Below are 15,915 nucleotides of genomic sequence, written 5' to 3'. Positions count from 1 at the left end.
GTATATCCGCACATCCATATCAACATCTTCATTTTCACTACTTTAATCTTATGGACATGAGAGTTTTTGACTGACCAACCCATACATATATTAATAAAAGGTATTTACTTGATCACAATAATAATTAAAATAACTATTTATCTGACATTTAATACTAACTTTATTACTTTAAGTATTTATCTATGAATTGAATTCTGTTGGGCTCGATTCGAGTTAAGATTAGATAGGACAATATTATGCTATCATGGACCAGAGGCGGCCAAAGGGTCAAGCAACTAAAGCAATAGCTTTAGGTCCCAAATATTTTTTTTTTGTTTTCTATTCGTATTCGGTATTTATATTGAGGTCCCGACTAATTTAAATTTTCACCGCTTAAGGCTTAATAAAAGTGAAAGCATGCTCTAACAAGATATCATTCATAGGGCTCGAATCCCAATATATTTGATTAAGGTAGGTTAGATCATATCCATCCCATTACAATCCTTGGAGCTGGAGCCCAATTTTTGCCAATAATGAATTTATAAGTTAAGCTTTTAAAATATTGATTATTTCAAAGTAGAAAAGTGAAATATTTTATAAAAAGTTAAAATAACTTTTAATTTTTTTAAAATTAATTTGTTATTGATATAACCGTTTGAGTAAAAATTCGAGAAAGAGAATCACTCTCGACCCTTACCTTAAATATAAATTTTTGGGTTATTTACATTTACGATTGACATCATCAGTGAAGTACCTAAATTATTCTTCTCCTTTTCACATTTGTTACTAGAAAACCTATAATAAACTTCTAGAGACCCTTTTTTTAATATCTCTAATAGTTCAAATGCCTCATTTTTTTTACATATCTCATCAGAAAACGTGTATTATACTCTTATACCCTCTTTCTTGGTTTCTGCAAAGTTTAAATTTTTCATAAATTATATTGTTTCTTAAAAAAAGACTACTTTATTCTAGTGATCATAAGAGCTGAAGAGTACTACCGAATAAGTTATATTGTGCATTCTTAACTTTTTCCCCTTGTTTCAAACATTGCAACAATTATATTGGAAAATTAAATAATTATTTCGATATCAAATTATCAACTTTTTGAATTTGGTCCTATTTTTTAAGATCAACAATATCTTAGGAGAGATTAAATGATTTATAAACGAAATTATTAATAATTTTACATCTCAAAAAATTAGAAAAAATAGACTTCAAAAAAATATATATATGAAGATTTTATTTCAAAAAAAGCATTCGATTAAATTTTGGATTTAGACCTCCAGTCTTGTTGAGCCGCGTCTATTATGAACTAGCATTTTTCTACTGCCTTTTGGTCCTTAACCCAACAAATTCACATTTCAGTCGTGGAACACTTGGGCCTGCTCCTCATGAAACTTCTTGTTAAAATAAGTAGTAGTTAACTCTTTTCTTTAGGAAATTAAAAAATAATTAGCTCTATTTTATTTTTATACAATTTCTAATTTTTAATAGATTCACTAAACTATTCAACTTAAAAATTAGATGATGCTTTCCCTGACTTTTTACCATTAATCTAATATTATAATTTATCCACTATCACTAATATAATCCTTAAATAAATTAAATATTTTAAAATTTGCATAAAATCAAATACAATAACATGTCTCTCACACAATCAAGTTGAATTACAATCGGGTCTTCTTTCCCAATATTATTTTTCCTTTATTACGGTTTATTTTTTGTTACTAATAGACTTGTTAAAAAAATTGTAGTGATTGTTTTGTCTAAAGTTTTGTGTTTCTAATATGATTAGTGTTGAAATTGGAGAAGAAGATCTTTATCGGGTCGTCTTCTATTCTACTTTGAGAAGCACGTGAAATTTTCATTAGCTATAATGATCCATTTGGATATTCCAATTGGATCAGAATTGCTCAATTATTTCAAACTTAAGGGACTTTATGCGCTCAAGATAATATCATTAGGACTAAACTATACATATTATCATACTTAAGAGACCATATGAGTTAAAACTCCAGTACTTGCCAATCAAGTTAAGCTCACCTTTAATCCTCTGCACACACCCGCAGGTGATCTTCTCTCTACAACCCACAATATATATATATATATATATATATATATATATAAATCGTTAAAGACAGAAAATTTAGAGAGAGAGAGAGAGAAAGGGGGTGACTCACAGCGCGCCTCAATGGAGTTACAACTCTTTTTCAAAATTCATAGGGTTTTTACATCTTCTTCAGGATTTCAATTTTAGCAATTCTTTTCTGCTCCGAATTTAAATTTTACGCATAATTCTTCTTAATCTCTTCGCATATTCTTCCTCAATTTTTGTGCTCATTTTCACCCTAATTCTGTCATAAGAAGCTTCCTGAATTAGCTATGTTTCGAACCGCAAAACGTGAACCAGTCAATATTCAAAGTAGTAATGGCGCTGCAGCTGCAGCAGGCGCTAGAAATAACAACAATAACAGTTCGGTGGATGAGGATCACACTATTGGGCGCAGAGTTCTTCGCTCTCATTATCTCAATTTTAAGTCTCGGATTTCCGGTAACTCATTATTTACCTACATTTTGCTCCTTTTTCTGTTGAGATTCAGATTTCCTACAACTCACAGTTATTTATAGTTACGAATAACTAACATTCATTTGAATGAATGTAATCAAAGTAAAACAGTGTGCCTCTTCAAATAGTAATACTCCCAAAAAATTTGTGAACAAATTGAGTAGCTTGTTTCTCACTGAATTCATATTATCTGTAGAGAAAATTTCCTTTTCAACTGCTTTATATTTGACTGGATTTAAGTTATATACACTAACATTATAAGTAATTTTTATATTACCAGTGCATTTTAACCTCTGCTAGCATGTTATTACACTACTGGATTTAAGTTATGTGCACTGACTGTAAATAATTTTTATCCTGAGTGCAATATAACCTCCTATAACAGGTTATTACCCCTACTGGATTTAAGTTATAGACACTGATAACAACAACAACAACAACAAAAAACCCAGTGAGTTCCCACAAGTAGGGTCTGGGGAGGGTAGTTTATACGCATGCCTTACCTCTACCCCTTGGAGGGCAAAAATGCTGTTTCCGATAGACCCTCGGCTAAAGACAAGATGGAAAGAAGCAGCGGAAACAAGTGATAATAACAACAAGATATTAAGAAAAGCGAAGCAAAAGAATGCAATCGAACAGTAGGTAGTATCAGCAATCCAAGAATAAAGAGTTACCATGCTAATACTAATGCTATTGGTCTGGGAAAGAAAGGGGAATGCTCGACTGCCTACTAACCTTTCACCCTAATTCTTGACCTCCATACCCTCCTATCAGGGGTTATGTTCTCAGTAAGCTCCAGTTGTTCCATGTCCTGCCTAATCACCTCTCCCCCACCCACCACGGCAAACCTCTCATACCTTCTAATTGGGGAATCTGTGCTTCTTCCCTTCACATGTCCGAACCATCTTAGCCTTGCCTCCCACATCGTATTCTCCACGGGAGCCACTCCCACCTTTTGCCGAATAACTTCATTTCTAATCTTATCCAACCTAGTATGCCCGTACATCCATCTTAACATCCTCATTTAAGCTACTTTCATCTTTTAAACATGAGAGTTTTTGACTGGCCAACACTCTGTCCCATACAACATAGTCAGTCTAACTACCACTTTGTATAACTTACCTTTAAGTTTTAATGGCACATTCTTATCACACAAGACACCATAAGCGAGTCTCTATTTCATCCACCCTGCTCCAATACGATATGTGATATCTTCATCAATCTCCCCATTTTCCTGTATTACTGACCCAAGGTACTTGAAACTATCTCTCTTGGGGATGACCTGTGCATCAAGCCTCACATCCATGTTCGCTTCTTGGGTTATGTCGCTGAACTTACACTCCAAATATTCCGTCTTGGTTCTGCTCAACCTGAAATCTTTAGATTTTAGGGTCTGTCGCCGAACGTCCAGCCTCTCGTTAACACCAACTCGCGTCTCGTCAATCAGAACTATGCCATCTGCAAATAACATACATCATGACACATCCCCTTGAATAGGACACGTCAGTTCATCCATCGCCAAGGAAAACAAGAACGGCCTAAGGGCTGATCCCTGGTGCAATCCCATCACAACCGGAAAGTGTTCTAAATCTCCTCTCACCATCCTGACCCGGGTCTTAGCTCCATCATATATGTCCTTAATCACCCTAATGTATGCTACATGCACACCTTTAGCCTCCAAACATCTCCATAGAACCTTTCTCGGGACTTTGACGTATGCTTTCTCTAGGTTAATGAACACTATATTCAAGTCCTTCTTCAATTCCCTATACTGCTCCACCAATCTCCTCACAAGGTGAATGGCTTCCGTAGTTTAACGACCCGGCATGCTTGGTTCTTGGAAATAGACAAACTACTCCTCACCCTTACTTCTACCACCCTCTTCCAAGCCTTCATCGTATGGCTTAACAACTTGATACCCCTACCGTTGTTGCAATTTTAGATATCACTCTTGTATTTGTACAATCGAATTATCATACTCCACCTCCATTCTTCGAGCATTTTTTTCGTCTTAAAATGATGCTAAATAACCCAGTGAGCCACTTCACGCCTGTCCTACCCGCGTTCTTTCAAAATTTCAAAGGGATTTCATCTGGCCAGTCGCTTTACCCCTGCTCATCCTACGCATAGCCCCCTTGACCTCTTCAACTCTTATGCGCCTACAAAATCCAACAACAACAACAACAACAACCCAGTATAATCCTACTAGTGGGGTCAGGGGAGGGTAGTGTGTACGCAGACCTTACCCCTACCCTGGGATAGATAGGCTGTTTCCGATAGACCCTCGGCTCCCTCCCTCCAAGAACTCCCCACCTTGCTCTTGGGGTGACTCGAACTCACAACCTCTTAAATCACCTACAAAATCCATTAATCCAAAATCACGATAACTCTCGGAGTGCTCCAAATCACCTAGCACAATGTTCCTATCCCCCTCTTCATTTAAGAGTTTATAGAAGTACGATTGTCATTTTCGCCTAATTTGTGCCTCTTCCATCAAAACTCTGCCCTCATCTTTGATGCACTTCACTTGATCCAGATCACGGGCCTTCCTTTCTCTCACCTTAGCTAGTCTGTACAACTTCTAGCCTGTACTTCACTTGGATTGTGTAAATAACTTTTACACTATCGATGCAATTTAACCTCTTATAGCAGGTTACTGCCCTATTTTCCAAGTCACCAATTAGTGTTCACTACGATGAGTTACCTATTGTTATATGTAAACTTAACCTAATGATGTAAAAAACTTATATGCTGTCAGCACTCAGAACTTAAACCTTATTGGCCTTCTATTAGATTGATGTTATTTGTTAGCAGTCAATTCTGATGTTATGTTTTTTTTTTCTTTTTGGAGTTCTAAGATTAGTTCCCCATCTGAGATATAACACGCCAACTTTGATTTTATGGTGAATATTTTGTATTACTAACAGTAATCATGATGCCATTTTAGCATGATTAGGCGTTAATAATTGTGCCTTTGTTGCAGATGAGAGAGATAATATATCACAAGTTGATTCAGATAAATTTAAGACGATAATTGAGGAAGTTGAAAGGCTACATCAGCAAGGTATTGGTTCAAGTTTTATGTTTCTGGTGCATTGATACTATGTGTAATATTATTTTGTTTCTGAATGTGGCTTACCTGCTTGGGTAATTTGTACTTTGCATGTGCAAAATTACTCTTACTTTTTTAGTTCAATTCATTTTTGCTTGGTTATGTTTTCGTTGAAGTACTGCTGCAGAACTTGAAATGTTTTGCAGAGTGCAGGTGCTAAATCTCTTGTTTATTTGTGAAAGAGAGAATCCATTTGAAAATAGGTGGTTTCTTGAGTAGTTGGATTGATTGCCTTATTACTTGTTTACATAAGTATGATTGGTTCATTGTATTATTCTGTCTATCCAAACTCATATGATTTGAGCGTAAGCTGAAAATATGTTTTTCTTTTCTTTAAAAAGCTGACGGACTGTCTGGTGACTTCCTTTAAAGTTGGAGGGTGAGAAATCTGCATTTAATTGTTTTCCCTTAGGCTTTTGGGATTTAATTAATTGTCGAGAAATGAAATAGTAGGCCTTCTTATTTCATAGAAAAAGTAGATGTTATTCTTTTAGCTTTTATAGGTTCACAACCCCGATGATTCAGTTATACAATCATGTTCGAATTTTCTGGATTCACTTTAGAAGTTTTATTTTTTATATATAGTACAAAAACCTAGGGAACAGGTTGCCGATGCTGAGGCCTTGCTGGACATCACAAACTCGTTGGTGACGACTGTAAAGGCACATAGTAATGGAGGAGTGACCCCTTCAGATTTTGTTAGTTGTTTACTTGGGGACTTTGGCCAAGAAGGTGGATCTAGCAGTAGGACAGAAGAGGATGGAAATATACACTGGAAAGATGTTGGTCTTGCTGTCTCTCATGTTTTCAAGGGTGCTCCTGGATGCTGCACTATGTAAATTTTCCATCATCCATCTTCTTTCTTGTTATGTACCACTTTGTGTATTGAACCAGATGTAATCTATATTTTTCACAGGATTGGGCCTATGAATACTGAAGTTAAGCAACGTAATCCTGTTGTTCGTAGAAAGCGTGTCATGCCAACAGAAAGTGAACGCCCTGAGGAGGTATGACATTCTATTTACAAGCCTCTACGCATCCTTGCTTATTATTTGGAGAACTTGGATAAAGAAATTGCTCCCACCTTATCAGAAGAATATAGTTTAAGCTAAGATATTTAGAAATGATTTAGTCAGTTGTTTACTGCTGGAAGAACATTTAAAGAAATCTTAAGTCTCTAAGAGAATTGAGTCTATCTCTATAATAGTTTACGCATTTTACTTGAATATTATCTTGTAGATCTCTCTTTGCATTAGAGTTTCCTCATTCTGTTTGAAATGCCGAGTTGCTGACTGTAGTCACTTTTCTTTAGTTTCTTTGAACCGCATAAGCACTACTTAATTTTTCCTTTACTTTGGTAATATTTATTGTATCCTAAGATATCTTGATATATTTTCAGCTAAATGAAACAGTTGGTGAAGAGAAGACAGAAACTGACAAGAATATGGCTACGATGTTCCAAATTTTAAGGAGGCATAAGAGTGTTAAGCTCGAAAACATAATCCTGAATAGAAGATCATTTGCACAAACAGTTGAAAATTTATTTGCCTTATCGTTTCTAATTAAAGATGGGCGGGCTGACATAACTGTTGATGACAAAGGCTGTCATAGAGTTTGTAAGTTTCTTATGCCCATAGTTGTTTGGAGTTTCAGTTTCTTCTTCTGCCCCTGCATATTTCATGACTAGACTAACTAATGATTATGCAGCACCAAGGAATGCTCCTGCTTCTAATGCAGTCCTTTCTGGGGAGGTTTCTTATACGCACTTCGTCTTTAGATTCGACTTCCTGGATTGGAAGGTATCTATCTTAAATCCATCATTCTTCTCTCTCTCTCTCTCTCTCTCCATCATTTCTCTCTCTCTCTGTATATATATATATATATAGAGGATTATGGATGGTTTTTATTTTTGTTTCTGTTGATATTGAACTATTAGCACACTGAAATGACTTTCTATCTTATACTAGAAATATGCTTCTCACATAAGCTATAATGGCCAAGGATTTGTGCTTTAACAAGCTTGTGGATGAGATCAACTTTCATTTTTGTATTATTCTGCAGAATAAATGTATGGTCAGTTTTACCACATCATTAGCCTGTTCTTTTCATTTCTGATGCATAACAGATTTGCTGATTTTCATTTAGCAGCTGTCTTGTCTACGCTACTCAGCATGTTTCCTGCTGTTTTGCGCTCATTCTTGAATCTTTTAAATGCTCATTTTAGTTCCATTACATGTGATGTGCCTAGGAGTTCTATTACTAGTCACTGAATTAGTTTCTTCTTATGCAGCTTATGTTGGCTTCTGTTGGTGAGGGAGAAGAATTAATGCCACACAGAAATGAAGCTGAAACGCCAGCCAATTCTCAGCCGGCATCAAACAATGTAGAAAATGAACGAGCTGTGTCAACAACACCAATAAGGAAGTTATCCAGAAATCGTGGTCTGGTTTTGCAGGAGCAGACTGTAGTTGAAGATTCCCCAGAAAGTGATAATTCTGCAAGAGCTGCTGCTATTAGGAAAGGAAAGCGAAAGCTCACATAAGACTGGCTGAAGCTTATGGAACTTTGAGATGATTCAGGAAGTTCCACGGTTGGTTATTGGTTAAGTATTAGGAAATTGTTAACTTTGATATGTTTTTTGGGCCAATAGCTCTTTGGTTAATATATTCAGACATAGAGGTAACAAGCGGACATTCTTTTCCCATCTTATTTTGTTCCTTCTTGTTGAGGTAACAAGAGGAAACAAGCGATCTTGAAGATGTCCTTATTACGCACTGGTTGAGCGTATGATACTAGTGGCAAATAGTCTGCCCTATCTGTAGTTCATGCGTAGGGTGAAAGCTACTGGATAACTTATGTATATATTTAGACGCTAAGATTTGAGCAATGGCAGTATTAAATCAAATAAATATCCTGCACTCCGTAAGATAATGGGCAACGGAAAACCAGAAAGAAAGTTTTACTCATCGAATGCATAAGTTAATAAGCGAAAAAACTGTCAACTCCAATTGCAAGTCTTTCCGCTAGCGAGCAGTTAAATTTAGATGCATATCCAATGCTGAGATTGCCTCCTACAAATGCAATGTCACATCAATTGCTATCCACTCATCGAAATGAAATGACCTATCTGCGGAATCTATAACAGATAACAAAACCAAGAGGCAAGAGGCTGACTTTTGTTTCCGATTATCGAAAGAATAACTTATTTCTCTGAAATAACGAAAGCCATACTAGCATTGCCTCCAGCTCTAACTCTTTGGGATATCGAGACCCGAAAAAGCTGGGCTGTCAACTCCAACTCCCATTGCGTTCAGACCATTGTCAACATACACGGTGGCACCAGTAATTGCTGAAGCCAAAGGAGATGCCAGAAAAGCAGCAGTGTTACCGACCTCCTCTGTTAGGTCCACTTTAAGGTTAGACACTCGGAAGCAATAGAAGTGCAGCATATAGTAAGATGAGAGTCGATTTAAATTCTATTCGAAGCCTCCAACCCGACACATTCACCAGTATGATTTTGAAAATCAATTCAGAAGAGCACACATTTGACCCCCCACTAGCAACATGGTGATTCTTCTGAGCATTCAGTGGCAAATAAATATTTAAGCAACTGACTTACCGGCATATAACTCCTTTTGCAAAGGAGCATTCTCCAATGAGTAATTTATCATCATGTCAATAAATCCAATAGCTTTTGCTGCACGACTTCCCAGTGGACCTGTAAAGCATCTACTTATTTAATTTCTGGTGATGGAATTTTAGATTTATGAGCACTGAGCAGATTAGGAGACGAAAATAGGAACGTTTGATGTGTGTTGAACACGCAATAAATGATTTAAGAAGTTATCCACCAAATTTATTTCTATACAGCTTTAGTTTGTAACATGGAAAACATGTTCTCCCTGAAACGACAATAATCTACAAGCTTTGGCAATGCAGCATATCTTTGAAGTGGTTTGTGCAGCAAATTTCCGGAGTTCAAAGATCAGCAAGTTATGAAGAAACTGAGTGTTGATGCATACCTGCAGATATCGTGTTCACTCTGACTTTGTGCTTTCTTCCAGCTTCAAACGCCAGGACCTTCAGCAAGCATACACTACTCTTAAGCGATGCTCACAGTTGAAGCTAAAGGAAATGAGAGATGGATTATCGAAAATAAACCTAGGTACAAACTTACTCTTGTGTCACTCTCCAAAGCAGCTTTTGCCGAACTCATACCGCCTCCATATCTGTAAATCCAAGAAGAATATTAATTTAAACCTAAACTGAGAAATTAAGAAAGCTCAACCTACGTAATTAAGGAGAGTCATACCCAGGGATAATCCTTTCAGAAGCAATGTACGTTAGAGAGATTGTGGCACCGCCTACAAGGTAAGGACATAGCTGAAAGTTTCAGAGAAAGATTTGTTTGATGGAACAGCACTTGTTGCACTAATATTGTTTTACTAAAGTAACCAAAAATAACAGAAGGCTAGCAAGAGTTTACCTGGATTTATTATGGGAAGAAAATGCCTCAGTAGAGATATAAAGGAATAACTGGAGGCAGATACAGCTGCAAGGTATCCTTTTCTTGATGTCTCTGACAGAGGTTTGCTAACCTATAATAAATATTTAAAAATAGTAGGCCTCAAATAGATTGTAAAGGGAAATTAAACAATGAAAGGAATAGTGTACCTCTGGACCATTTGCAAGCGAATGTACAAGGATGTCAATAGTGCCAAAATCTTGTTTAACACATTCAGCAACTTCCTACAATATTAGCAATAAAAAGGTTATTTAACAAGTTTATCAGCTGTGTTGACATAACTCTGGATTCCCTAAATATACAATACTTATTTACTACTTTATGAGCAAGATAGATAATTCAACTAAAAAGATGGAGGAGAAAACACTGGAGATATCACATGCCAGAGGAGCGGAATATGGTACTTCAATTAATTGATAACCAAACAGAAGTTTCAGTATCAATGATGCATATAGCATATTACAAAGTCCTTACTGATAACCAAACAAACATTTCAGTCAATGACACATTTAAGATATAATGAAGTCTTTCGCAACCAAATTTCAGCATCAACTATAACTGAAACTTTTCTGGCCAAATAAATTTAGGGAGCCAGGGTTGAAGAAGATTTGACATAATATATGGATGTCAACTATAAGCAATGTGCACAGGCATGGTGGAGAATACTAAAACGAGTCAAACAACATCCGATATATATATGTTTGAATGCCCTTCAACATTCACAAATAAAAGTTTCCTTTAATATAAGCACCAACAAATACAGATGATTGCATGTAGGCATATATCCAGATGAAAAATATGAGAAACAGCAAGAAATATGTAAAGCATGATATACCTTGACAGTCCATTTTGAGGATCCAGCATAACGTTTGTTTGTTTTGACCTGCACCAATCTCACCAAGTATGATTAGACTTGTATAAGTTGTTGAGAAGGGAACTGAGAATAGTTTATCTTACATCCTCAGGAACATCTTCTGGACTGTCAAAAACTGCATCCAGAGGGTAAACCTTTGTAATTTCCATCAATGATCCATCTGGCAACCTAAAACATCAAATTACATTATCTATCAGAAAAATGTGGGAAAGAAGACAGTACATGGAAAGATAGAATATTTTCATGCTTACACTCGTGAATCATCAAACTTCCCCCGCCGCAGACTGGTTTCGAAAATGTTCAGTGCCTGTAATATAAAGTAATTAGAAAGACTACCTCTTTGCCACGTTATAAGTAATGGTAGTAACTTTATAAACATGTCAAAGATATACGTACAGGGACCCATGTACCAACAAGAATTTCAGCCCCTGCAGCTGCAAGAGACTTTGCTATTGCCCATCCATACCCATTATCATCTGCTATGCCAGCAATAAATGCCCTCTTACCTGCATAATAAGAAATAACAATCACTAATTGCAAGCAAAAACTCTATACTTCTGCACAAAACCTCAAATCAAAGGAGAATTTACAGACACTTTAGAGCAACCTCTCAAATCGATAGGTAATCCTGAAACTGGCACTTGTTCACTTGCTCCAGACATTGCTTTTGTAACCATCTTTTCAAATTTTATAGGAGCCAGTTTGGAGCTATCGATTGGCTTGCTGAGCGAGATGTAAGATGAACCTCTAAAATCTGTAAAAGATTTTCGTTTACTTTCAAAACTGAAACTTATACTGCTCAAATTTGAAATATTGCGAGATGTGGAAATGCATTGTTCGGTTGCTCGGATTTGCAAGCCAGGAGTTGTGTTTGCAGCCATTTCCAGCAAGTCAGTGGACCAGAATAAAAAAAGAGGAATCTGAAGGAATCATAGATGGTCAGTACAACAAAATATTTTTGACCCAACAAAATATATACAATACATTAATGATCCAGGCAATATGAGAAAATAAATCAGTCAAATTTACATGTGTAAGTAAGTAATGTCAAACTTAAAATTTGTAGTTGTATCTTGTGCATTTCTTAAATATTGATTCCATATAACACAAGTTGTTAAATTCAATGTATACGCCTCGACAATGAAGTTGAAAGCATGACGCAAGGGCGGATGTATAAGGTAAGGTCTGGGTTCATTCGAACCCAACAGCTTAGCGCAGACCTTATATATCTGTTAAAAAATCTACTGAACATGTACAAATATTAAATTTCGAACCCAGTAACTCAAATGGTTAGTAGTTAAGTGGCATCCCGAACCCATAAAGTTCAAATCTTGGATCAGCCTATAGCATGAACAACCTCTCAAAAATAATAATGATCAAGCACCATAAGCTTAAAAATGTGTGCTTGGTATAAACTGATAAAAATGTCTAAATACTGGTTGGACCATTAATCTGAAGTTAAAAGTTGAGTTTCATGAAAATTTTAATACACCAGACTCAACTTAAATTCTTTTTTAAAAAAAGAATAAAGAAACATAGCTCAAGTAGCACGCGAGTGATTTATCAGAATCCATACACGCAAATGCAATTCTAATTTAACTCGATAGATTCATCAAATAGAGGATGAAACCAAATTTCAAACAAAAAAACTAAAAAACCGAAAGATGATGAGATAACATGTGATCAATGTAGGATCTAACCGCATTTGAATCATAGATGTTTATGCAAAGAAAAAAAACTTACCTCAGATTCAGACAACACGAAGAAGGAACTAATAATGCTTGAGCGAGAAAATAAATTGATTTACATATAGTGCTCTGTCGATGAAAACGAAGCTATGGCCGTTGGGGAGCTTTGAAAGTGCAGTAATGGAGAGAGTGTGAACAAGTGGGATGTTATGTATTAAATGACAATTTTACCCTGTTTAAGGCTTGGGCTTTCACTGCTCAAGAAGTTATGTAAGTGAGCCCACGTCCAGTTGGTCCATCAATAGCCCGTCGGAAGTGTTGAATTTTGATCTAAACACACTGAAAGGGCTTATAAATCATTTTGTTCCTATACCATATTTTAAACTTATTTACTAAATATCTTCAAAGTTTCAAATTTATCAGCTATAACTAAGTTTTTCTTACCGTTTATATTTAATTGTCTCAATAAGCGTCCTTCCAGCCTCCTTTCTGTCTTCTCTCCTCTTCTCCTGTTTTCTGTCGCCTCCCTCCTAATCGCCATCGTCGTTGGAAAACAACCAATTACATCTCTGACTCAAACCCCAGTACAAATCAAACGACCTCAGTCATCTTCTTTGCTTAATTTTGAAGTTTCTGACCTAAGTCATAGTAAATCATATTCAATCGCCTCCAAATTTCGGATTCAACTTTATATTAGTATTTCCAACAAAAATCTATGCTACCCAGTTGATTTCTCACCATTCAGGAAGATGCAAGAATAACATGTGCCCGAGATTTTTGGCTATTACCAATGAAGGTAATACAAATATATTTTCGAAGAATTGATTGATTTATTAACGTGTAACCTCTTATTATTTGCGCAAAAGAACTTCTGTTCTTCTTGGCATCTTTTATTTTGGCTCAAATCTTTTTGGTTCTTAAAAAGAAACAGTTCGAGAAAGTTCAATTGGCCGAAATGAATTTCTAGATTCACATATTTGTTGACATCAAGTTCAGCACAAAATTCAAATCTCAGATGAAACTAGTTTCTCCGAAGTGCGACTATAGCACTTTTACTCGAAATTTCTCCACCCAAATAATTCAGTTCCCATTAATATTCAAGTTTTTTTAGTTAAAAAAAATCAATGCATATGATTCGATTTGGAATTCATTCTCTACTTTTCTTTCTTTAACAAATCGAGTAAGAAAAGAAAAATGTATGGTACAACAACATAAAATTTAAAAATAAATTTCATACAAATTTAATATAAAATTGATACATCTACAATAATATACAAACTAAAAATAAATTTCATACAACTAATTATACAGTATATAACTTATTTACAACTTATCTATAAATTTTATATATCATTTTTACACAGTTAAAATATAACTACAATATCATGTATATATATATATATATATATATATATATATATATATATATATATATATATATATATATATATATATATATATATATATATATATATATATATATATATATATATATATATATATATATATATATATATATATATATATATATATATATATATATATATATATATATATATATATATATATATATATATATATATATTTATATTTTGTTATGTGTTCTGTTCTTCTTCCTCTCTGAAATTCCAATCAAAATGTCCTCTTTTAATTGATACATATCAACAACTTTATGTAAAATAAAAAAAATTATAACTTAAATATAAATTTTATACAACAATTCATACAGTACACAACTTATTTCCAACTTCCATACATTCAAATAAAGAAAATTAACTACAACTGTCACGACCCAAAATCTCTCTAAAGGAGTCGTGATGACACCTAGCCTCTAAAACTAGGTAAGTCTAACGTTGACTGAAATAAAAACAATATTTAACTAACATCGAACAATTTCGAAATAGAAATCTTTATATAAATTTACAATCCCAAAATCGGTAGTACAAGTCATAAGCCTTTTCAGGAGTAATTATACATAATGAATACATCACTATTCCGGAATAAAAGGAAACAATGGAAATAAATACAATAAAAGGTGACTTCAGAGCCTGCGAATGCCCAACATGTGTACCTTGAAGTCTCCAGCCACACTAAGCATAAGTTTCAAAACCAACTCAATCTGAAGTACCTGGTTCTGCACAAAAAAAAATGTGCAGAAGCATAGCATGAGTACACCATGGTGGTACCTAGTAAGTATCAAACCTAACCTCGGTAGAGTAGTGACGAGGCCAGGTCAAGATACCTACGGAAAATATAAACTTCTGCAAGATATGACATAAAGTTAACAAGGAAGGAATATAAGAGTAATGCCAATAGCAGAAAGAAATCAAATTACAATCAATAATAACGATAAGGGGAACACGAATGGCAACGAGAAATAACCAAGTAATTAAACAACAATATAATTGGGGTACGAATAAAGTATAAATGTGCTCATGTAGGGAAAACGATGTCAACTCAACCAATCAAATCGTTTCTAATATACAATTCCAATGCTCGTAATCTCATATCATAAATTACAACTTCCAACCCTTTAACACACATGGCACCTTGTGCCCACATCTTTCCATCTCACTTTGCACGGAAAAACCCACGTGCTACTCGGTACATAATATCTGTGTCAAATGCTAATTAAGATGTTCCAGAGATTTTATTTATACATCACAAGGTAAAATTTCAGTTTCTAGACCAGGTAGGAAATCCGCGAGAAAGATGATTTTATTTTAGAAATTATTTGAGTGAAGAAAAATAATATTTTTCAAATAAAATTACAACATCGAGCAAGCTATTGAATTTAATATAGAATTTATTAAATTAAATCATAATAACAATTCCTTTTGAAGTAAGATAAAAACCTCAGACATGTTAAGGAGATTAAGTTGAGAAATCAATTGAAATAAAATATAACAACTATTAGAAATAGTAAATACCGAAATATATAGCGAGTTTTAACTTATAAGTCACGCAAGGTAGCATGATATTAATTCTTTTATTTTAAATTACCATATTACTAACAACTCAGCAGGGCAGGCGGTAATGATTCACGTAGTAAATTCACCTTGAAAATCAATTTACCAAAATAATAGTACTAGGAAAAAGAGTTCAGAAAATGACGGCAAGACAGTAAGTCAATAATAATAACTCAATCCTCAGAAGACAGTGAAAACC

The 15,915-nt window shown here is 34.8% G+C and overlaps 2 protein-coding genes across 2 annotated transcripts; one reads left to right on the top strand and one right to left on the bottom strand.

The window, feature by feature from the left end:
• The first annotated feature begins 2,107 nt into the window (after positions 1 to 2,107).
• On the top strand, positions 2,108 to 8,569 carry LOC107777999 (non-structural maintenance of chromosomes element 4 homolog A-like). Its single transcript, XM_016598176.2, has 7 exons — positions 2,108 to 2,533; positions 5,532 to 5,612; positions 6,246 to 6,495; positions 6,577 to 6,667; positions 7,060 to 7,276; positions 7,368 to 7,459; positions 7,951 to 8,569. The coding sequence occupies exons 1-7, from the start codon at positions 2,365 to 2,367 to the stop codon at positions 8,200 to 8,202; spliced, it is 1,152 nt and encodes a 383-aa protein (XP_016453662.1). The 5' UTR covers positions 2,108 to 2,364; the 3' UTR covers positions 8,203 to 8,569.
• A 37-nt stretch (positions 8,570 to 8,606) lies between these two features.
• Positions 8,607 to 12,953, bottom strand: LOC107777990 (enoyl-[acyl-carrier-protein] reductase [NADH] 2, chloroplastic). Its single transcript, XM_016598169.2, has 13 exons — positions 12,803 to 12,953; positions 11,667 to 11,979; positions 11,456 to 11,565; positions 11,311 to 11,366; positions 11,143 to 11,227; positions 11,021 to 11,068; positions 10,335 to 10,409; positions 10,147 to 10,258; positions 9,973 to 10,024; positions 9,838 to 9,889; positions 9,683 to 9,740; positions 9,280 to 9,378; positions 8,607 to 9,057 (listed from the first exon to the last, which is right to left on the bottom strand). Exons 2-13 carry the CDS (start codon positions 11,938 to 11,940, stop codon positions 8,909 to 8,911), a joined length of 1,170 nt encoding a protein of 389 aa, XP_016453655.1. The 5' UTR covers positions 11,941 to 11,979; positions 12,803 to 12,953; the 3' UTR covers positions 8,607 to 8,908.
• Between the last annotated feature and the right edge of the window lie 2,962 nt (positions 12,954 to 15,915).

This window comes from Nicotiana tabacum, chromosome 15 (assembly GCF_000715075.1).
Source record: "Nicotiana tabacum cultivar K326 chromosome 15, ASM71507v2, whole genome shotgun sequence".
Classification (NCBI taxonomy): domain Eukaryota; kingdom Viridiplantae; phylum Streptophyta; class Magnoliopsida; order Solanales; family Solanaceae; genus Nicotiana; species Nicotiana tabacum.
Note: the sequence above shows the minus strand (reverse complement) of the source record. Positions and strands in the feature narration are given on the sequence as shown.